Here is a 24774-nt window from a genome sequence, read left to right on the forward strand (position 1 = left end):
GGTTGGGGCCCCTCACTGCAAGGCAGACACTGAGGTGCTGGAGCGTGTCCAGAGACAGGCAACGGAGCTGGGGAAGGGTCTGGAGCACAAGTCTGATGGGGAGCGGCTGAGGGAGTTGGGGGTGTTTAGCCTGGAGAAAAGGATGCTTATGGGGGACTGTATTGGTCTCTACAGCTACCTGGAAGGAGGTTGTAGTGAGGTGGGTGTTGGTCTCTTCTCCTGAGTAACAAGTGATGGGACAAGAGGAAATGGCCTCGATTTGCACCAGGGGAGGTTTAGATTGGATATTAGGAAAATGTCTTCAGTGGAAGAGCTGTCAAGCATTGGAACAGGCTGCCCAGGGAAGTGGTTGAGTCACCATCCCTGGAAGTATTTAAAAGACCTGCAGATGTGTCACTTAGGGGCATGGTTTAGTGGTGGACTTGGCAGTGTTAGGTTTGCAGTTGGACTCGATCTCAAAGGCCTTTTCCAACTTAAATGATTCTACGATTCTATGACAAGTTGACAAAGTATGGGTTAGGTAAGTGGACACTGAAAGGGATTAAAAACTGGCTGAAGAACCAGACCCAGAGGGCCACAATCAGTGCCACTAATTCCTGTTGAAACTAGTGTCTGAAACCAGGCAACAAACTAGTGGTGTATCCCAGAACTCAGTACTGGAGCCAGTACTGTTCAACGTATTCATTATTGACTTACAATGGGACAGAGGGCATCCTTAGCAAGTCTGCTGATGAGACAGAACTGAGAGGAGTGGCTAACAGACCAGAGTGTCGTGCTGCCATCCAGAGGGACCACTACAGGTTGGAAAAATGGGCTGACAGGAACCTCATGAAGTTCAACAAGGGGAAATGCAAATTCCTGCACCTTCAGGGGAATAACCCCAGGCACCAGTACATGCTAGGGCCCAATTAGCTGGCAAGTAACCTTGCAGAAAGGGACCTTGTGTTCCTGGTGACCAGCAAGCTGAACATGAGCCAGCAAGGTACCCTTGCAGAAAAAAAAAAATAGTATCAAAGGCACAAATTAAAATATACCTATTTCTACCTGAACATAAGAAAACATTCTTTTACTGTGGCAGTGACCAAGCACTGACAGAGGTTTTTTCAGTCACCATTCTTGGAGAAATGCAAAACTGTACTGGATGTGGGCCCAGGCAACCTGCTCTAGAATACCCTGCTTGAGCAGCGGGTTGGACTAGATGATCTCAAGAGATCTCTTCCAACCTAGATGATTCTGAGATTCTGAGATTTTTCTTCACACATGGCATGGTTTAATTTTGACATATCTAAATGTATTATTTAAATCACCCATTTTAAAATTAACCAGAGTTAAGGATGGAGGAAGATGATAGAACTAGTGCCAAAAGAAATGTTTAATTTCATGTTGGATAAGAACTTTTGGTGACCTAAGAAGATAAACTTTTGTTCTTATGTTGACAGAGCCTGTCCTCAACACTACCATTTCTTGGTCAATACTGGGTTATTTTTCCCAAGTTATTCTACTTTACTTACCACATAAAATTGTATTTTATTCTAGTTCTAAAGAAAACATCCCAGAGTCTTCTGACTATAAAATACATTTTCTGAGACATTGTAAAATACTGTCAATATTTTAGGATTATTTTATTATTCAACTTTCATATGACTTCATTTCTTTTAATATTTTTCTTAAATTTCTCTCATGTCAGTTATCCTTTTTTCCTTTTTGCTGCACTAAAACCTGTCCTGCTTTCAGTTGGTTTCCTTGCAAATTTTTTTTCTTAGTTGGCCTTCACATGTATCTTCTGTTATTTTTAAAGTAGTCCTTTACATTGCTTCTCCTCATTCCTTTATGTCAATTATTTCTTCACCTTGTCCATTCACTGCACTAGCTTAGGGTCTTCTACATAGGTAATTCTGTTTAGGTGTCCCTGCACTCATCCTGAAGGAGAAGGGGAGATATGAGCCAAACCCATGAAGGGAATATGAAGTGACCAGGGGAGATTTCTCTAGCATGAAGGTCTCCTCCGGCATTGCTGTCACAGGTGGGAAGGAAGGTGCTGTACAGTTCTGCTCTGGTGGCCTTTCTGGTTGCACTCTGTATTTCCCCTGGTGGAAAGCCATTTAGAGATCTGAATTACAGGCAGCTCCTTCTCAGCCTACAGCTTCTTTTCACCCAGGAGTATCAAACTTTTACATCTGTATTTATCCCATATAGAAATTGTAGATGAACTTAAGTATCACATTTAGTGAGGTAGGCACTAAGATGCAAGGGGCATTATTGCTGTGTAAGGGAAATGCTTATTACTATCGTTTTTAATGCTGCAGCCAGACATTAACTTGCTGATGATCAGGGAGTAAACTAAGGATAGCGGGGCAAGAAAGGCCTGCATGTATTTTTAGTTACCTAAATAAGGCCAGGGCATGGGTGCAAACACCAGCAGGATGGCTCTCACTGCTTAATAGCTTCACGCTCTCAGGTGCAGTTTGGTTTGGCTGACTAATCCTCTATTGGGGCATGGTTCCAGCAGAAGCTCTGCAAGGGTCCCTCTCCCTTGGTAGCATAGACAAAACCATTCTGTTTTGGGGAGGAAGAGAGTGAGAGAAATGTGCTCAGAGCCATAGATAGGGAATCACTCACAATCAGGCCCAGGGTGAGCCCCAGCTGATCTTCATCACCGGCGGAGGATCAGCCAAGGCTTCTGGTCCCGTTGTTGGAATGCACCCTCATTGCTGTAGCCTGTCTTGTGCCAATGCTGCCTCGGCATGGGGTCACCTCCCAAGGTCCCATCTATCCTAAAATATCCTGTGATTCTGTCTGATATACAGCTCTGTGTAAGACTGTGTCTCTTCATCGTCAAGTTGTATTTAGCTTAATTACAACCCTAGGCATTTTGGGATATTTGTTTTAAGCCAACATTTTAATTTGGATGGCTTATGGTTTTTTTTTTGTTGTTGTTCAGATTCATTGGAGCTTTCTGAGAGTACAGTTTTGAGGTGCTTAATGTACTTGGCAATTTTCTGTTTATTTTTATACTTTGTCATTCTTGTTGCAGTACTTCTCCTTGAGATGTCTTTTAAGTATTTTCAAGGACCTAATTCTGTCCAAATAATCTTTCATAAATATTTTGCCCCATGTAGTAAATCACATACTAACAGCAAGTTAGATAATTTCATATTGAACAATATAATGGTGTTATAAGTCCGATGTGTGGAAAAGCATTTGTGCTAGATGTTGACTGCTTTTGAAATGGCCATCAGTTTTGAGGCTTTTTACACTGTGAACTTCCATCCATTCTGGTAAGAAAGATTTAACAGCTGCAAATTAAAGTTTCTTGTATGAAAGTAAAATCAGAAAACTAGAATTTTTTAAGGTGTCTCCTTTGACTGCTTAAATGACTTTTCCCTTAAGAACTACCTATGAAATCTCTTTATTTCAGATAAAGCTGGGGTTGTTGTAAAGTGGGCCTTATCTTGCTGTTGGGTGGATTTGTAATGTGGGTTTCCTAAATTCATGCTGCCTGACAGTCAGATTACCGTGATATAAAACCCTGAGTTTATATTATAAACCCACAATTCCTTCATGTAAGCATTCTTTTCACCTTACAGTCAACATGGGGTTAATGATCTCTATGCTGATTCAGAGTTACAGGTGATGAGTGAATGTTTAAAGCAGAGGTGTCTTGTTTGCTAACAGATCTATTGAAGAGCAGTCTCAGTGCGACATAGGTGGAAAAACATGAAAGTGAGTGTGGAAGACAAGTTTCTTCTGCTCTGTAGGTTTCAAAACACTTTCCATTTTATGTCTGCTATGTTATTACATTTGGAAATGAGCAGTAAATTCTGAGGGTTTTTTGCTTTCTAATTTGTTCTGTTTTGGTGTGGGTCTTGGAGGGAGGGCTTTATCTGGGGTTTTCTTTTCTTTTGATTTGTGTTTCTCTTTTGTAAACTTAGTTGACAGAACTTTTGGTCTTTTTTTTTGTTTTGTTTTTGGTGTTGTTGTTATAATTAGCATAGATTACAAAGAAAATTGTTGAAAGGGTTCTGTAATTGTATTTTAGGAATGATGATCTTGCCACAGTTATTAAAGTTGGGTTACGTTATTGCATTATGTTCTCCAGAAGGCTAACCCTTGAAACCTAACTGAAAGCTGGGTGAAGAACAGACTGTTATTTTTTGTCAGGACACAGCATCAGTGGTCTGTGATGTGCACTAACTAGCAGCTGATTTCCATTATTTTGATTTAGATGTTATTTTGATTTGCAAGCTCTGTGTTATTGGGATATTCTTTTCTCAAAAAGATTTACTCCTCACCTCCTCTAATACATACTAGAGTTTATTTACTACCGTCTTTCATTTTCATTGTATAAATGAAAAGAGGTGGCAGGATATTATTTCAGAGAAGGATGGGGCTAGGGGTATTCTAGTGTGCTTCCCACTGTGGTTCACAAGAGCCTGAATGTGATGACTCTGCAAGGCCAGTTCACAAAACCTTGTTCAAGCGATGCTCAAGTGGCACTGATTTTGGGGGTGGGAAGCCAGCAAAGACCATCTTTAGATTCATTTTGCTTTGTGAAGGTCTCTGTTAACAGATTTATAGTGCTCTTTCAATGTAACAAGTTTGTGTGCAGGAAAGGAATGGTGGCCTAAGTCAAATATGAAATGCATGGGCATTATGGGCAGGAGTGAGCAGTGGCATTGCTGCCCTGTCTCTCTGTGATCCCTTGCACTGTGGATCCTGCGTGTGCTTAGAGGGAGCATGCTGTCTCACTGCTGCTGCCTGCAGCCTCCCCCTGAAAAAGTGGCTTTGTGTGACTGAGGATGGACTCAGTTTTCCCACAAGCAGCATGGCAAAAGATGTCCCTCTTTACTGCATCTTCCTTGTTAGTATCTATGCATCTTATTTTCTTTGGAGAGTACATTTTTTATGAGAGTTCTTGTCTATTCTAGATAGAAAAAGGTTGGTTTTTTTCCCCCCTCCTCCAGGCTATTTTTCAATATTTTTTTCTTATTCTTAAATAAAATTTTAATAAAAAAATATTTGTGAACCTAGTCTTGATCTGAGTGAAGATAAATATTCTGAAAAGATTAAAATTTAATTTTTCTGGGCTGGGTGATGACTGATCCTTTTTGGTATTTCTTTACTCTATTTGAGTTTTACTTATTAGTTGAAGTGTTTTCTTTTATATCCAACTAGGAAACTAGGATTGCTTTAGTAAGTGTGTGTGTGTGTGGTGTTGGAAAATTATGACAAGCATGCAAAAATATGCAATCATTTTGGAACCTGATTTTTTTTCCTTTTACTGTTTTTTAAAAACATAACTTGAAAGTTAGGCTTTATAAAATTGTAATTTATTTTTAGTTCTATTGATCTGAAAATAATTTTGGGAACCTTACCTTCAATAACAGGTATATTTGTAACAGTTTTGAAAAAACAACCCCAAAATTCTAAATATCTATTAGATGGTTATGTGTACCTAACAGACTAGTCTAATGCTGTTAAAATTACATTGACAGTTATTTGCTTGCTTGCTATTTTACTCAAATATTTTAAACATTCTTGTAGTTCTATACCCCTGAAAATATATGTTTATTTAAAAGCCACATCATGGTTTGTTAAAAGTTATACTGGGAGGATGGATTAGGTGATAGTTGCAGGCAGGGGAGAATAGGGTGGAGAAGATAAGAAATGACAGCTTTGATCAGTGTTCAGTAGAAAAAAAGAAGTCAATTAAATGAGGCACTCGGATAAAGCAAATTCAAAGGCAGATTCAGGACTTGGAGAAGAATAAAAGAGCTACCTGGGTTTGGTGAGCTGGAAAGGGTAATTACACTAAGAATATGTTATGCCCATAATGATTTATCAATGATATTGTTTTCACCTTTTCACGTGGTAGCATCTAAAATATACAAGGATTTTTTTTTCTGCCTAGTTTGTTAAACTCATGTTGTCAGAATTGTGACATTCTCCAGTTTTCCTGTTTCACTAAAAAGCCAGAGTTGTGCCATACCAATGCTTTGCCATTTGCAGTTTTTCTGTCTTGTGCAGGTCCCAAGGGAACAAAAATTATTTAAATAAGTGCTCAAAATTAGCTGGTATATAAGGCTTGGTAAAGAACTTTGGTTTTTAAAAAAATGCAGTTTCCCTGAATGATGCCAGCAGCAGTTTCTGCTATATAACATGGTGAAGCCTCATGTTTCTCTAATAACTGATAGCCATTCAAAACCGTTCAATGAAGATATATCATATTTGGGAATGGAAATTATATATAAAAAGTATTGAGGGGGTGACTGGCGGCATGTTTGAGAGTGTCCAGGTGGCTTTGGCTGGTAGAAAGGTTTTGGGCATAGGGATGAACTGCAGCAGGGGATGTCTGAGAACTTTGGCTAGATGAAAGCAGATGGTTGAGCACATGTAGAGTAATCAGAAAGCTGCTGGGGAGTATTGGTTTGGCACAGGATGGTGCTGTTGGTGCCAGATGCCTCAGTTCATCAAAACAAAGGAAGTTTTGCTGTGCTGAAGAAGGGAGTATGGCAAAATTGGGTATGTAGGAAGAAATCTGAAAGACAGCGCCCTGGTCTCCTAGACTCAAAACCAGGATAAGTTTCTTTGAGAAAATGTTGGGACTCTGGAGAGATAAAAGCCACCTGTTATACTAACCAGCAATTAAAACATGCATGGTAAGTAGATAATTACTGTAAACAGCAGGATTCTTCATGCCTTAGGTTGTCTGATGCTGTCACACCCAATTGTATTTGTCTCCCGGACAATTGTGCAGTTTCTTACTGGAAAGCATGTTTTGCAAGAGCTGTTTGCCTTCCAGGAGCAATCCCAGAATTAATTTCTGGTTCCCTTGGTAGTTCCATGTGCTTTCATCTATTTGAATATTGTTTACCACACCTGCAGCAGCTACCCATAATAACCTCTCACTAGATTGACTAGATGTTAATTCATTGCCACTTAGATTATAGATTTATTCAGTTTTCATTCAGTAGTATACTGCACATATGAGTTGCACATGTCTAGTAACATGTATGTCACTGGAACGAAAATTCTTCAGCAACAGTTTTTAATACCTTCTGACTTTCCTTGTGTTAAAACCACTTCTTATTTTTTATTAAAGTGGTATTGTAATGCGACTAGAGACTGTTTTATGCACTATTATGTCTTTGACAATGTAAGGAAAGTTTGCATCTCTAATTGGGCAATAATGCTTGAAAATAACCTGGTCAATAATTTAAGCAACTTGCAAATTCAGGTGCAAACATTAAGTGATTTTTGCTGCAGATTCTCAAACTGCCTACTGATACTGCAGTCAGGCTGAACCCTTTGTACAGGAGCAGATACACAAAAACATGCTGATTTTTTTTTGTATTCCTTTGTAATGTCTTGAGGAAAAATTATGACTATCAAATAACTTCTTAATTTTTCATGATACAACACCTAATAACACCAGATTGATTTGTGAGAAATTCCCCTTTATCTTGCTCGTTCTACACCTTTCCAACTAGAAGAAGACAGAGGGTGATAAAAGATTATTTTTCTGTCCATCTGTCATTTCAGAACTATATCTGCTTTTCTTTCTCACAATCTGTAGGAGTGGATGAGCCTTAACTTTGCTGAAAGAATGATGTTTGTTGTTTTGCTATTAACAGGCCAAGCTCTGATACCAGGCGCCACAGCATCCGGGAAAGGATGTCCAGCACCAACGAGAAAGGGACCCTGTCCATGGAGTCCACCAAGGAGACCCGGTACTGTGCTGTCTGTAACGACTACGCTTCAGGCTACCATTATGGGGTCTGGTCTTGTGAGGGCTGCAAAGCTTTTTTCAAAAGGAGTATTCAAGGTAATAAAGTGTTCAAGTGAAACCCCTGTACTCTTTAGTCTTAAGGAAACTGTGAAGCTGCTTGGGATTTTAGCCTGAGCCCAGGACAATGACATTTATTGGGTTTTCATTAACAGCTGCTGTGCTTTGCCATGTATTTTTTTAGCTCTAGTTGATGAATGCTTCCAGCAGGTAAGAAATACAGTGTAATTTATTGTCCAAGATTAATAAGGGAAAGAAAAGTTTCTCTATGTTGTCCTAGGTTTTAGGTATGTCTGACCACAGAGGCAGTGAGAAATGTAATTTAAAAATCTCTATTGCATCAAGATGACCCCTCTTTCAGGCAATGTATCTTTCTTTTCTGTGATTAAGTTTTTATACAAAACAGTTGGGTGTTTTTTTTTTTTGAGAATTCCCTGTCAGATGATGACGAATTTATGTCAACTGATTTACTAAATTTAGTGCTTCATTAGCAAGATGGTTCAATCCAAATCTCAATTCTTTGAAGATGTGAGATGTCTTTTGAGAAGCAATATTGAAAAGGAATGTTTCTTTGATGAAGTATCAGATGTATCTGTCAGCAAAACAGGGCTTTTAATTATACACAGAATAGTTCAGTTTGCAGTCTTGTCATGGCTAAAAATGTACTGTGCGAGGTGTCCAGTGGAGTAAAGGGCATCTAACAGAAACAGCGTTAATTCCTGTGACTGAAACAATTCTTGCTTTAAATGGCCATCACTCTGTGGAATGGATATTTTTTTGCTTTTTTCAACATCTCTTAAAGTGAGTAAGAAGTGAGTATGATTGTACTGAAAACACAGGTACTGTTCAGTGTCTAAGCCTTATTTTTGAGAAGAAAATAAAGTGAGTTTTATTCCTTTCCAAGCAGAAAACTAATAAAGCACTATGCTTTAGTTAGATTTCTACAGCCTTTCAAATCACCAGGTGATATATAGGCACAAAATTTCCTGTCACTCCTTTTTTGAAGTAAACATGGTGAGGAACAGTTCTTACCTCATCGTAAGGTGTGATTATTGCCTGTTTTGTTGGATGACTAACACTGAGGTGAGTTAAATAAGACTTCCAGCATTCAGTTCAGAATTTTCCCCACCTTAAAGGAAAAAATGAAATATTGGCTGCGTGGTAGACATTGATGAAATGATTTGAATGTCGGTGTTTAGTTAATAGTTACTTGTATTTCTGCTTTTCCAGACTCATCAAAATGATTTTTAGAAAAGAAAGTGGTTAAGGCCAGATGTTAATAATAAGCAACACTGGAGGGAGAAAGGGTGAAATGCTTTTAACGTCAGAATAATTTACTTAAACTTGTGATGTAGGGAAAACAGCTCCCTTACCGCGTGCTTTTCATTATTTTTCATTTTGAGTTCCTCTGACCAAAATTAGAATTTTGATATCCTCTTCTTGTATGTGAACTGAACTAAGTCAACAAGAAAGTGGAAAATTAAATATTCTTAAGCAACAGTAAGAGTTAGTTATCAAGTAATTGCATAGCACAGATCTTCAGCCTTTGGCCACTATGGAAGAAAAAATGAATCTTACTGTCTTGATGACTTCCATGGTTCTGCAGTCAGCACTTGGGTGGTTTTGCCCTAGTCTCCAAGTGGACAAATGTTATGGTCCTCCACAATGCATCTGTTATCTATTTGTAATACAGTACATACTAATTAGTAAATTTAGTTCTTGCTACATTTGTATACTTAACATAATTTTTAAGTAGGTAGTATTTAAAAATTTATATCTTAAGTTTCCAGTGTTCCATAAAATGCCTTTCTTGATCTCTAAATTGTATTTGCTTTAATTTAAGCCCATTGCTTCTTGCCCTACTCCTTGTGGGCATGAAGAAGGCTTATTACAACAACCTTTTACATAGTTGAAGACTGTTATCATATCTTTCCTCAGTCTTCTCTTTTTTAGACTAAACAAACCCACTTCTTTCTAGTAGAACATGCTTTCTAGCTTTCTCATCCCATTTGTTAAACTCCTCTGTACTTTCTCCAGTTGATCCACCTCTTCTGTGGTTAACATCTGCCATAGAAAATGACATCCACTAATATCAAGAAAGTATTCAAGAATATCAGTACTCATGAGAGAATTGTGATCACTTGATCACAGATGGTATCAAAAGTCCTCTAAAGAACTTTTAAAGTCATAGTGCCCAGTCCTGATGAACTAAGGGATTTTTTGGAATTTTCTACTGGATCTGGAAGAGATGTCTACCTTAGTAATCATATGTTCTTATTGAACACGTGTTCAATTTATGAAAATGACAGTAATATTTAGATTGAGAATACATAAGAAAACCTGCTATTTACCTTGCAGATAATAATAATGTTAAATAGCTTGTGATTAAATATCTAGGAATGAATACTACTAATGTGTAGGTGTATGTGTAGAAGAATATGTGGACTACATATTATTATATCTGCATTGTATATATTATATGCATTCCTAAAAAAAGGAACAAAAGTTTCCTGGGAATCAGATGATTAAGCTGTATTGAGGTACACAGGACTGGTTTGTATAAACAAAAGTAACACAGAATGCTTTCAGCACAAACTTCTTTTTTGCTGTTTATAGTGTGTCTTTCTTTAAATGCAAGAGAACTATGCTACTTTTGTGCTTTGCTATCCTGTATTTCCCAATACCTATATAGATGCAGAGATGATAGGCCATTTTTATGCTTCTCATCAGAGACTTGATAGGAGAATTGCTGTAAGGAAGTTTGATGGTTTTGATAGATATTAGTCAAACATTCTATATGATTTTTAATAGAACCACCAGAAAAAGTGAGTACAGATGTGAACAAGCTGTATGGGGTAATCTGTTTCCTCCCTGTGTATCTGTTCTCAGTGATATCTGAGGTATCTATGCTTGCTTGCTTAAGTATCTACTTAAATTTTGTGAAAACTCACATCTGCATTGGACCTTACCTGAGGCAGAGATGGGTAGCTTCATTTTTATCCAGGGGAGCTGGAAATATTTTGTGAATTTTAAATGCTAAGTTGTTTTTCTTTGCTGTCAAACAGTTAAAGCTTAAAAGGCAATCTGAGTTAGTAACTGTCTCTCAATATGTGCAACTGCTCAATTTTGTTTAAATAACAGATGGTTGGTGTAAAATCTCAGCTGCCTCCTGAAACTGCCCATGTCAATCTGTTTTGTTAGTGTATGTCCCAAAAGTGATTTGGGACCTTGTTTTGAGAAAACTTTGTGCAGACTGATATTAATGTATAATGTTTCATGTGAGAGAAAAATCATATGACACCAAGAACACTGTGTTGCTTGGTGATAGAAGAGTACTTTACTCTTTGGCCAGCATATGTAGCCTTCAGGAGTGTACTTGCTCAGCTGACTTGAATCCAGAAGCATAACAAGCAGTCACATCACGGTACACTGTACTTCTCTACTGAAATATTTATGGATTTTAAGACCAAGGAGGGCCATTAGATCATTAAGTCTGGTCTTTTATCAATATAAACTTTATATGCTCTCTGTGTACAAATCCTGGTAACGATGGAGGTCAGCCTTTTAGAAGATGATGCCCAGCCTTGATCTGTGAGCTCAAGAGTTTTCTTACAATGACTGCTTATTTTAATGATTTGTTCTCCAATCTGCTAAAAAATTACCTTTCTTATTTATATTACTTTGGGTTTTACATCACATCCATGAACCAGAGTTAGTATATAGTATCTCTGTCCTGTGGGAAGTTCTTGATATCTTAGATGAACTAAAATGTTTCAATCCTCTGCGGTATATATTTCTGTCTTCTGAGTCCTTTGTTTTTGCACCTTTCATGATCCCCCCACACCCATAATAGTATCTGTAAAGTTTGGATGCCAGAATTGGATGAAGTATTTCAACATCAGCTTTACAAATACCATTTACAAATTAAAAATGCCCTTACGACTCACAAATCCTTTCCCCCTCCTTCTAATTCTCTTGGCTTTTGGCTAGCCACCAAAGGGTACAGGACAGGAAGGATTTACTTGTACCATCATACCACCTCTGACAGACATCCAACAAATGCCTACAAGTGCGGGGCTGAGAATCCTCAGTGAAAGCACAAGGCATTCAAAACAAATGAAGGGTAGCTCCTTATATTGAGGGTATCCTGATCTCAGAATTGCTGAAGTACTTTAGAAATCCCCAGTTTTATTTCCCTGCCTCCCTCATATGCCCTTCTGATGTTTTACAGGTGCACCTTCTCTGCCTTTTCTCACAGCTGTATACTCAGACAAAAATCTGGGATATTTCACAAATATTCACTTAAGAATTACTGCATGATGGGAGACAGAACCAGTCCAGCAAGAACAGGTTGGCATCTGAGAATGGATTAATAGCTGTGTTGAGGGATTCCAGAGGCCTGCCATTAATGTCTTGATCACAGAGATATAGTGATCTCCAAAGTGCAGGAATTCTTGAAGCTGGGAAGTATTTTATATGTGTGGCTTGAATATGGATTTTATTTAACAGTTATACCTTCTGACCATCAAGTAGGAGAGTTTTGGCAGTCAACTCTACGTGTTATCAATTGTTTTAACTTCACAGTGATAGAGCTGTACTTTGTTGAAAGTATGTAATTCAAACAATGCTAGGAGGGGTTGTTAATATATATGTATTTTCATCTGAGTTGGAGAGAATTTCACTGGTAAAACATGTCTAATAATTGGGTGTTTAGGTAATGTTGCAGTGCAGTAATTTCAATATTGTCAATTTGGGAGGTTTCTGAGATCTTCCCTTCAACTTTCCATTATTGTCTTCTGTTTTCATGGTATTTTTGTAATCTGTTTGATAACAACTACAAATGCTGCACAAATTCGGCAGCCAAGAGGACAGAAACTCCCTATAATAAGACTGCTCATACAGGGATTGTATGAGTTGTCAGCAGAAAGAGCAAAACTACAAAATGTTAACCTAAGTAAAACTAGCAGAGGTAATCACAGCCAACGAACAGGGGGCTGCAGACCAGTATCTAGTCTCAGGGGGGAAAGCACACTATTCCAGTTTGAGAGGTAGGTGGCTGTTGGAAGTTCAAAGGCTAGAAAAGGTGTGTTTGGAAAGTTCACCAGAGTTTAGCCATCACTGGAACTGCTCTAAGAGCCCATGGTCAGCCAGGTTCTTCTGAAACTTCTTTTGATTTATTTTGGTGTTTTTTAGTAGTTTTTCTGTAGAGTCCCTTGAGTTAAGCACATAACTCTTATTGTTGTCCCCAAATGTGCATTTTTAATATCAGCAGTCTGATAGGTGGTGATCCTGTTTCAGAAGCGTGTGTTACTGAAAGGCAAGAGTCAATATATCTCTTTTCCTAGTAAGCCAATTTTGAATGTGGTACTTTTCCAGCAAGTTTTAAGTGCTGCATGCATGGATGTGGCGGTGACTTGAGATGTTCACATCCAAGATATTTCCTTATTTTTCATGATCTAGGAAAATCATAGGGCTGCAGCAGACCCAGAGCCCTAGTCCATCTTTTTGTCCTGTGATAGGATCAATTGTTGCCAATTCCTTACATATGTTGTTTGAACTGCCTCTTAAAAACCTGTGGCATGATCCAATATTTTATTTTCCCTGTCTCTGAAGGCCACGGTGAAATTTGAATCTTCCTTCCTGCAGGTTAAACTCATTGCTTATTTTCCTGTCTATCATGCCATTCTCTTTCCATTTGCAATAGCCTTTAAAGCATGGAAGATTGCTATCACACTTTAAAAAAAAATAGTATTAAATTATGCTGCTTTATCTACCCTGAAGAAAAACAGTTTATCAAGCTTTTCTTATATTTTTTTCTAGACTTCTAATCTTCTAGTTGATCTGTGTTGGAGATTCTCCACTTTGTCCTGTTTTCTTTTTGTCTTGAAGCACATTTTCCTTTTATGTGATGTTTTACAGCTACTGAACAGAGCAATAGGATTATCTTACAAGCCCAGCTGGTGTATTTGTCTACATTCATCACACTGTAATGCTTGCCTTATTTACAAAAACATGACACTGTTCACTCATAATCAGTGTGTAACACAGAATTAACTCAAAAATTCTTTTCTAGAGAAGAAACCACTTCTTTCCCATCTAGGTTTGTGCATCTGATTATTCTTATTTTAATGTAGTGGTTTGTTCTGGTCCTCACTTTTGTGCTGTTTTTTCCCATGTGCTATCTCCAGTTTGCCAAGATAATTTAGAATTCTTATCCTGTAGACTCCTGCCATTTATTTCAGATCTATTTCTGTCTGACTAGCAGAGTAGTCTGGTCTTCTAACACATATAAATGTCATCTACAAATGAATAACATTTAATAAAATAAATACTTCAGTCCATTACCTGTTAGTGAGGAAAATGCTATATAGAACTGGATCCAGGAGAAACACTACAGAGCCTTATTCAATATCAGCTTCCATTGGAACACTGAACTTTGATAGTTCTTCCCTGAGACTGGTTTTCTGAAATCATCTAAACTATATTTTCCTAGCTGACATATGAAATGTCACCCCAGGCAATGCTGAAAAACTTTCTGAAGCTGGGTAGCACACTTCAGAAAGTAGACAACACTCACTGATTGTTACCTGATTTCATAAATGGCCACTGGTTCTTCCCCTGCCAACTCCAAAGCTTTTTCTGTCTCCTAGAAAAAACTCTAGCCCTTAGAAATCATACTTAATTTATCCTGTATTATTAGCTCTAACAGTGTTTTACTTCATCTGCAATATGATTGTTGTGCTATATCAAGCAACAAAAAAACTTCAACAGTATTTTGTCTTGCAAGTATTTAGTGAATATTTCATTTGGAAACTCACATTATTTCTAACTCAGGGCTAAGTCTGTCAGATATTCAAAATATTCACATGGGGGAAAAAAAAAAAAAAAGAGCTTTACCTTTACAAATTACAAGAGAACATGTTTGTTTGTCCAGCAGGAAAGTGCTTAACTGTTCCACTTGGTTTTACAGAGTGTGAAGGGAAAGATATTTTAGTAACCTCTTTTTATTCAGGTGGTTTATTAATTTAAACTGGCTCCATAAGTTTCACTCCCACAAAGTTTCAGACTTCTGTAGGTTAAGTTGTCCTTTGCTGTCACTTCTGAAAAGTGGAAATCAAACTAGAGAGAACTGTGTAGGGTGACTAAAATGACAAATGTATTGGAAGTGCATGAAGTAATCTTTGACATCATTTATTTCCAAAAGGAGACTAATAACACACTTTATTGAAGTATGTATGTTATTTCAGAGTTACTATAAAAAAGCTAGCATAGCAATTAACTGCTGGTATTATTTAGTAACTGAAGTAGTAAATATCTAATTTTCAGAATTCTTTGAATAAGGGTATGTATTTCTCTCAAATATTTGATTTAATTTAGTCACAAATTTTTTAAATAGTTGGAGTTCATTTGTTATGGGTCACACAGTTATTCTCCTCTCTGTGGTTAGAGATATGCAGGACAACAGACTGAATTATCTTTGTTGACCCTTCTGGTTATAAAATGGATGAACCTTCTACAGAGCATACATGATGTTAAGAGTATAAAAAAGCAAACCAAGGAGCACAAAAATGTATCGGTAAATTAAAGAAGAGCATAACTAGGTTTTGCTTGGCATGAGAGAAAGTAGTATATAGGCAGAAAAGTGGCTTTTTGTCAAAACACTGATGTTAAAGTTTAGTATAATAATTTAACAAACCAGGAATTGACTGTACTGCAGTTTCAGTTTCACAGACTTCAATGAAGAAAACTCATTGTGCTTAGAAATGTCCATGTCCACTGCATGCTCTGAGCAGTGAGAATCTTGTGTTCCGTTTTGTTCCTCCAGCCTACCCCCCTCCCTGCCCCCCAAAAATAGAAATACCAGAACTTTCTTTATAGGGGTGCTCTGAGGATAAATACGTTACAGCTCATCGCAAACTTTATGATGCTAGAAACCAAGATACCAAAAAGGGTACCAAAGATCCAAATATAAAATAAGCAAGCTAAACTTATTCAATAGGTCCCATCACAATCCAAAATCTGATGTTATACCTGGAATAAAAATAGAGTTATATTAATTTTGTTGTTGCTAACAATAGATTGGATTTTAAGTGCACGAGAGTAATTTGCAATATTTTTAACTTTTTGGCTTCTTTATATTATATGTGGGAATTTTCTGTAGTAGAATTCCACCCCTTCCCATTTTAGCTCAAATAAACTAAAAATATGAGATTTCATTGAAAGTCTATGGGAATAAGACAGCCATGGCTTGCCTATGACTCTCTCTGAAAATGCTTTTTGTCTCTGGAGGGATCATACTGAGATGGTTGTGAGTAATACATTGTGGGAGTTTTCCCTTTAACACAGCTGTTGGTTTAATCATGTGCCAAGGATTTAAAACAATTATGATTTATCAGACAGGGAAACAGAAACTAGATGTCATGTTCCTTGCCAGATTTTGTAGAGTCTGGGATCTGGATTGGTGTCTTTTTTTATTTTTCATAAGGAGAAAATATACTTCCTATTTTGTTACCTTGTCTAAAAAGACGGGAATGGAATTGGGGTAGAAGTAGACTTTGTACATGATATCATAATCTTGAAATAGCAGATGAAACACCAATTGGAAATTTTAGGACTAAGGCCAATAATAAAAACTTTGAAATCAACTGCTGGAGTAGAAAATATATTTTTATATTTATATATTTATAAAGTTAAATATTTCACTTTTTACAATCACCCTTTTTCAGCATATATGTTCATGCATTATTAAACTGGTGAGATGACATCATGTTTAGTATCCTCATGTAATGCCCATTCTCATTCTTCATTTTTCCTGTTAGCTGAAATAGTGTATGGAAAGGTTAAAGGAAAAGTCGGTATCATAATAATTTAGCACTGTTCACATGAGAAGTTAATTCAAGCTATACATGAAGGCAAGATTCCACGAGAAGGTGAACACTCAATGTGGGAGCTACCTGACACAGCTGAAGGACATAATACAGAGTATATAGATTTTAGCTTTTCCTCCTTTCTTACCATTCAGTGGTTCTGTGATCTTTCTTTCTGTGTTATGCACAGAAGGTGGACTTCCTCACTAGATGCAAAAGGAAGTATATTTACAATCTTGTAGGCCCTTCTCCTTACTGTCACATGTAGCAATGTCTTGTTAGTTTAAACACAGAAAATGATTGATCTTCTCAGCAGTGCTGGGTAGTTGCTGTAAGAACTGAAGTTCCAAATGCAAAGACCTTGTCTGAGAGTACTCAAGCTATGAATTTGAGTGTCTGTTCTTTTAATGAAATTAAACTTAACCTTCTGCTCTCTTGCGAAACCTGTTAGGAAACAGTGAGATTTTAAAAACAATCAGTGTGGTTTCGGGGCACTTTAACTTAAAATTAAGTTGGTATAACTTTTTATTTTAGTTTCAACATTTGTTCATACTGGGTTAGCATATGCAATGTCCAGGTGCTATTTTTTTTTGTTGTTGTTTATGAAAACTTTTCACTTGCTGTTGAGGCTGTTCTTTCCAAGATTTCAGTTTTTGTCTGCAGGCTTCCCACTTGTCACTTGCTTGGCTCCTTACGGTGTAGATAAAGTCTACACTCTAGCCTTCCCTTCACCTACATGTACAAAATTCTGCTAATTTAACTGTCAGAATAAGATCATAGAAGGTCCTGGTGCTTCCACAGGTAATGGCTAACATGGCAGATGCCTTATGCAGATAGGTAAAGAATTTTGTACAAATTCTATAATGCTTATACTAATCATTCCCTCAAGATAATCTTGATAGTTATTGGAATATAATATCACAACAATTTACAGATTTAAGAAAAAAATATTGCTGTGTTATGTTAACTGCCCTTCATATATTAATATGACCCCAGTTTTCATCCTTGCTGCTCAAGGACAAAATGAACTGAGTTCTTAAAAGCTGCGATTCCATGAAATACTCAAGTGTGCGTCTAATTTTAACCATATGTACTATGCTGGGACTACTTGATAGAAGTACAGAGATGCTTAAACATTCTGCTTAAACTTAACTTCAAAGAAATATGGATTTTTTTTGCTGGCTGAAGCCCTCACAGATAAGTCATCTGTGCACTCTGATTCAGGCATGTGCATACATCATAGCTATCTTCAGAACCCTTGGAATGATAGCAATAAGTCTCTGAACATGACTCATGGTGACAAAAGAAAGTCAGACTGTATGTGCTTTAAGAGAAAGCTTTGATTATGGCAGGCTGCATTAGAATAAACTCAAAATCATCCTTATTTCAGCCATTGTCATCTTTGCTTCCTTCTCCTTTCCCCCTCTACCATTGGTCATTGGCATACAGATTGTCACATCTAAAATTAGTGCTTTGAGAAAAGATCCAGAACTTTGCACCCTTTTCTGGAAAGATATTAGCATGTAACAAAGTGCTATAAAAATATTTGACGTTGTTTTTACTGTTTTAAAATCTACAGTGTGTGAGATATCGTAAGAAAAACACACCACTCCTCCTCAAGCTCCTCAATAGCTCCTTTAAACTCTTCCTTTGTAGTCCATGGCAGTACAAGTCATACATAGTGGGGGATTAAAACTAGGGGTCTGCCCTATTAAACTCACTGCCTTTAATTTTGCACAGGTCATCTGAGAATTTATTTAAAAAAACCCAACGACCACAGAGTCCAAGTGGCACATGCTTCCTTTTATGAGTATCAGTGATCACTGAAGACCTTTCTTCCTCTTGGTACTCCTGTAATACCAACTACCCAAATGGATTAATTAGCCTCTCTTGTAGCATCTATTGCTGTTTGAACACCATGAAAACAAAGTGCAGGGCAGCTGGGCACCTGCTGATGTGTCCACTTTCATGCCGATGATTCCTACCAGTGAGAAATCCCTTCTAATAACTCAGATTGTCCAGAATCAGCTTTGTAAAGAGGTGAGCTTTAAGGATAAAATAAAAGGTAGAATAATTAAAAGACAATTCACTTTACAGCAGAATTATTGAGTTACACTATTTCACTTTAAAATAAAACTTGTCTTTGCGTGTTACCTATTCCTTAGCTCTGGTCTTCTACCTTTTCCCTTCCATGCCACCCAAAGCCAGACTGCCCTTGCCTGTGTCTGTGCCTTGCCAAGGAAATTTCCTTCCTCACTTCATGTGATTGAATACTTGAAATCAGAGGGTATTGTGGAGAAGCTGGAAAGGTTCCTGCCTCTCTTCTTCACTTTGTTTCTTTCTTCTTCTCTGATTAATTTGTTAATTATTTCTATTGTATAGTCTAATTATAAAATATTTTTTTCTGATTGATTACATCTTTTCCAGTCCCCTGAAGGCATGCTGGTTAAAATAAACAAAAAAAATATGAGAAATATTAAATGCATTGTCTTCTTCCTAGATTTACAGCAAATATGAAGTCTAAACAATGACATTGCTATGGCATTCATAACCTGAAAAAGTACACCACTCACATTCAGATCTTCTGTTTTGTGCACTCTAAACTTTACAGGTTTTATTCTGTGAAGTCTGTCAAACACTTTGAAAGAAAAATGGATCATCTAAGGTGCTGGTCACACACATGAAAACACACTAATTATGCTAACCTTTACAGTGTATACTTAAGATAAAACTTTTCAATGTAAAAATATGATAATATGAATCATGTTAGTTTCAGTAGGAACTGTAGCTCTATCACATATATGACTATTTTCTGTACTGTTATACAAACCAAATGCCTGTCCCCTGATGCTTGTAGTTTGAATAAGGAAATCTAGGCTGAGAGCAGAACAAAAGGTTGTTTCCCACATAAGCACTGTGAAAACGGATGGTTGCCCTGCTGATATTGATTTCACTTGATTTTTTTATTTTTGCATACTGTCACCCTTTCTTTTTTTTTTTTGAGAGCTGAACCTTATGAGCATCAGCCAGTGTGGTAAGCATATGTTCAACTTTGACCTGAGTGGGAACATTTATCTGCTTATTTTACAGACAGCTAAATGATGTTCTGAATCATTTGCTGAATTCAGAGCTTGTGCTCACTCCTTTTGTGAATTGACCTTTTGTTTTCATTATGAAGAAGATCAGATACTCTGTCCAAGTCTTTGTTTTGAAAAAGAATAATTAAAGTTTTGTGTCTGGCTTTCATGCTATTTCAGAGCCAGGTATATAAAACCAGGCTGGTGATTGAGGTCAGGTGCTACAATCTTTTGCTGCTTAGTGTGACCTAATAGAAGTGCAGTTTCTTAAAAACATGGCTTTCCCTTTTTGCTCCTTTTCCCTGTAGATATTGCATTTTTGTGAGATTGAGGCTGTTTTCTTTCTGACACGATATTTTTTTCCTTACATGTGAAATCTTTTGAATCAGGTATAGAACAGTCTGTATCCAAACAAAGGAACTGAAAATTAAAATGCTCTTTTGTGCTGTGGTTGAGGTAGTATTTCTCTTCTACCTTTTCACCTTGGTCCTGAAACAAACTGTGGATTCAGATTTTTCCAGTACTATATTGTTCTGTCAAGTAGAGCTAAAAAAGTAATAATTCTGTTCATTTGAGACAATGTGTAGTCAGCTGCCACCATATTAAAAAGTTTATAGTTTGGCTGCTTATTTTGATTGGATTCCAGTTATGTAGCATTAGAGACCAGATGTTCCTGGTGTAACATGATAGTAATTTTTACTCTATTTTCTAATTTCTAGTCAAGGATAGATGATTTGATAAGACCAAGGCCTCTGTCAAACCTCCACCTTACTCTACCTCAAGCTGATCCTTTGACCTGAAAGAAAGAACAAACAGTTCTGCAGTAAAATTGTTTCATTGTGTGCTGTACTTAGTTGGTTTTAGATGAATACAGAGCACCAACAACATCGTTTTGGATAGTCTTTTTTTTCCTAAGTAAACATCATTTATGGTTGGGAAGTAATTTTGTAGCAGGTTTAAGCACACATGTTTTAAAAGAAATTTGGAATAGAGACTTGTTGGCAGTAATAAATTTAATACATTTATTCCTGAAATAATATGTTTGTATGCTGAAAATGTTTGTAATGACAATTGAGATGTACAGGGTAATAAATAAGGAAGTAGACCTCTGAAAGCAAAGGTACCAGTACCAAACTTGGTTGCAGCATATGGTAATTTAAGAATTTGTCATGACAAAATGTTTTTGCATATATCATTAGATATGCAATTGGAATTAGAGACTGATTTATCCCTGAGGCATAATTAATTATTGGTTGTTACTTTTATTTCATGTAGTTTTTGTTTGTTTCATAATTGCCCCAGATAGTGGTAGATATTAAAAAAAAAAATGTTCTATGCATAGGCCTTTTTAATTTTATAAACCTCTAGCCATTTTGAGCGGTCTTATTGGTTAAGCATCAACACAAGCACATGGACCAGATGGCATTGTATTTCTCAGGCTAAGATCAATGAAGTCAAGGGACTTGTTCATATCAATCTATTCTCTTTTGTGACTGCTTTAATTGTTCATTATTTTAATTATTCTACAGAAGTTACAATTTGTGTTTTCAATAGTACTTTTAAAGAAATTGTGAACAAATATATTGTGAATAGATGTGATTAAATGTATTGTGAATAGATGTTAGTTTCACTGTCCGTATCAATATTTTTGTGATACATTGTGATGGTAACCCTATCTTCTGCCTGAGATGTTAGATGCTGTACTAGATACTCAATGAAAACCAAGAGTATTATAAGGACTTCTGTTGTGTGTAACTGTGTCCTTACTTTCCTTCTGGTTTTACAGGGCACAATGACTACATGTGTCCTGCTACTAACCAGTGCACCATTGACAAGAACAGAAGAAAGAGTTGCCAGGCTTGCCGACTAAGAAAATGCTATGAAGTGGGAATGATGAAAGGCGGTACGTACAGAGCGCTCAACAAATCCTCAGCACTGGTGTCTGCCTTCCTGGTTTTTAACTTCATTGGAGAACTGATATGGTTCCTAAAGGAAGAAAGAACTAATTTTATTAAGCTGAATTGTATTAAATCACGGGTCCTCAAACTACGGCCCACAGGCCAGATACGGCCCCCCAGGGTCATCAATCCAGCCCCCGGTATTTACAGACACCCCCTGCACCCCACCCCCCCCGCCAGGGTTTGAAGGGGGGAAACCAAGCAGCCACAGATGACTGCCTGCCACTTCATGTGCTAGCCCCCTGTTTAAAAAGTTTGAGGACCCCTGTATTAAATCAAAGAGTAATTAACTAAACCCCCAAACTCTCCCAAATACCATTTTATCAATCTTGCCCAAATTTTCATGAAAATTAATAGCAGCATTGACTTCAATGAATTAGGATTCTTCTGGTAATATTTTTAATTCATATTTTTTTGGTGTCTTGTGGTAGATACCAGATCATGATGAATGAAACTTAACTCAAGATTTTGTAACATTTTGCAGTTCAGTGTAGAAAGCACTGTTAGCCTCAGATTAGTCCATATTAATTCAAATAAATTTCTGAATATGTAATACTTGTTCTGTGAATTCTGGAAGTCAATTCCTCTATTCCAGTACTGTACACATATTTTATATGTCAATTAATTTCACTCAAAAATACTAAAGAATCACTCATTTTATAAAAACTGAGCTAAATGTCATTTTCTTGAAACATACATGTGTAATAATGATGCCAAAGAAGAAGAATCAGACACTGAATATTTAGGATGAAGTAGAATACCACAAAATTACTTTATTTATATACACTTTTGAAGGAAAAAATAGAAATATGTGACAATATTGAACAATTGCTACGGTGTGTTCTTAGGTGAAGAGTTGTTTTGTAACATACTTTGGATAAATCCTGATACCTGCCTTTCTCCTTTATGTTACGGTACATTATGTTTGTCAAAAGCAGATAGAAGTTAGCTATTTTTAACACTTTTGAAAAAGCCCAGCTGCTGAGAATTAAGAATGTTTATGAACAAGAGACCGTAAAGTTTCAAATTCTCTTTAAAGCAGAAGAAAACCTTTTTGTAGCGTATTGAAATTATCATATTGCTTTTATTAATGAAGGGTAAACACTAGCTCTATTGAAACTTATTTCTATAGGAAAGTTCAGCAAACTGGTTAAGTGTTCACAAGAGAAAAGATTAGAGCCCATACCTTATGTGTGAAAGGAGCTAATTGTTGAATTAGAGATTGGTTGTCCCTTTCTCTGGCACACCTAATGTTTACTTATTCCACAAAAAATCTGGGGCAAAAGAAAGTAGCTCATCATGTTTATCCTTCCCACAACAAAGGATTGTTTGTAAGTCCAGTCAAGGTCAAGGCAGGCTAAGTCTGGGAATCTTGGGAGAAAGAGTAAAGGGAAAAGGGTAAATGAAATCTAGCCAGTTGTTGCTGCTCTTTGAGGTTGAATCTGCATTTTCCTTAACTCAAGGATTAAACAAGAGCTGAGAATGATGTTAATCTCAGCTTTGGGATGCAAGCAGGAGGAAGGTGTCAAAACTTTTTAGTTCTAGTACTTAAAGGCAGTAGTTGGGGTTTTTTTTCATAAGGTTTAGTTTATGGATGCAGGGTTTTTTTATTTTATTTCTGTCTTAACATCATGGTGCATATGGCTAGAAATCTTTGAAGTAAAATGATCATAATTAGTATCACAGTTATGGTCCAAAGAAGTTAAAGTTTCAGATAAAGCAAACTAAAATCAGGAAATTCCATACAAAAATTTGCCATGGACATTTAGCTTTGACCGTTGTACATATGGCAAATCATAGCTAAGGTGCATCATTATGTTTTATGTTGATGATACTACATCTTTCATTAGGTATATTTCCACCTATTTATGCTCATATGTATTTAGTTAATGATCCCCTGTACCGTTTTGATGTTTTTCACTTCTATTCTCTAAGATACATGTTGCATTATGTTTTTCACTGTGCCCCATACATAAATGTTCCAATGACATAGATATTGCACAGTATTCTCAATTAGCATTCTGTAGACTAAAGAAATCCAAAAAAAGACTGCAATTTTATAAAAAATTTCTTTCTAGATGTTCTAGAATTTTTATTTCATATGGTGGTTCTCACTTCAGGAAAGTTCTGTGGATTTCATCCTTTCCTTTTGCAATGTTGTTTAGATTTCTACAGTCACTACAACAATCAGCAGTTCAAAAATAGTCAGTGTTGTGGGGTTTTGGTTTTTTTTTTGGTTTTATTCTAACTCAGGTTACCATTTACAAACAAGGAGATCAGATGCATAAATTCTGCCTGCTGCTATAAGACCACTCATAATACACTGAAGTCCATCACTGGTTCACAGGCAAGGGTTTGAGAATATTTATTTTATGAAGTCTGGGGAAAATTTCTCAAGATCCCTCAGTTGCAGGTTATAAATATGGGATGCCTGCAGATGAAGTGTTCAAGAAAGGTGAAGTTAATGTAGGATAAAGTATAGCGTTCAAGGTTCTGCAGGAGTCATTACCAATCCCATATTGTCCACATAACTGTGGGAGAAAGAGACCTTATCTTTAGTAATACTCGATAATTTTTACATTTCTCTCAGATGAAGATAAAGGTTAAGTGAATATTCTAGGTATGCCATTTGGTTAACTTTTAAAGTGTTAACTTTAAAATGTTTTAAAATATTTTTGGTTATTTTTTCCTTTTCTCTGAGGAGATCTCTTAAGCTTTTCTATTTTAATAGATCTCTTATAACACTTCAACGTATTTGAGTCACTTGTGCTGTGGTTAACGCAAGGTCCTCAGTTTTCTCTAATAGTTCATTGTTCTCTTGATTGAATCTTTTAATTTAAATTATCTCCTTTTGTCCATATTGAAGGATTTGCCTTGTTTAAAGTCATTAATTCTATCATATATTTGAGAAATATTTAGTTGTGTCATATCTCACTTCTATATCTATTTCCACAATTTGTTTATGATTATATACCTTTTATTCATAGTGTAAAGCAGCTGTAACTTTTCTCTAAATATAATCTGCTTTCCTTCTACACTGAATTAGCTGAGGTTTCTTAATTGTCAAAGCAACTAACTTGTGACTT

The 24774-nt window shown here is 36.6% G+C and overlaps 1 protein-coding gene across 5 annotated transcripts in view; it reads left to right on the top strand.

Moving 5' to 3' along the window:
- Positions 1-24774, top strand: part of ESR1 (estrogen receptor 1) — a 207075-nt gene that overhangs the window by 105239 nt on the left and 77062 nt on the right. For all 5 annotated transcript variants that reach the window (XR_013928513.1, XM_080389694.1, XM_080389696.1 and 2 more), the window contains 2 exons: positions 7635-7825; positions 21517-21633. Coding sequence is in view for 4 of the 5 variants with exons in the window: in XM_080389694.1 (XP_080245820.1) it covers positions 7635-7825; positions 21517-21633 (308 nt within the window). In the remaining variant the exon portion in view is untranslated. The remainder of the gene's footprint in view (positions 1-7634; positions 7826-21516; positions 21634-24774) is intronic.

Source organism: Falco punctatus (genome assembly GCF_963210335.1).
Source record: "Falco punctatus genome assembly, chromosome: 5".
NCBI lineage: Eukaryota > Metazoa > Chordata > Aves > Falconiformes > Falconidae > Falco > Falco punctatus.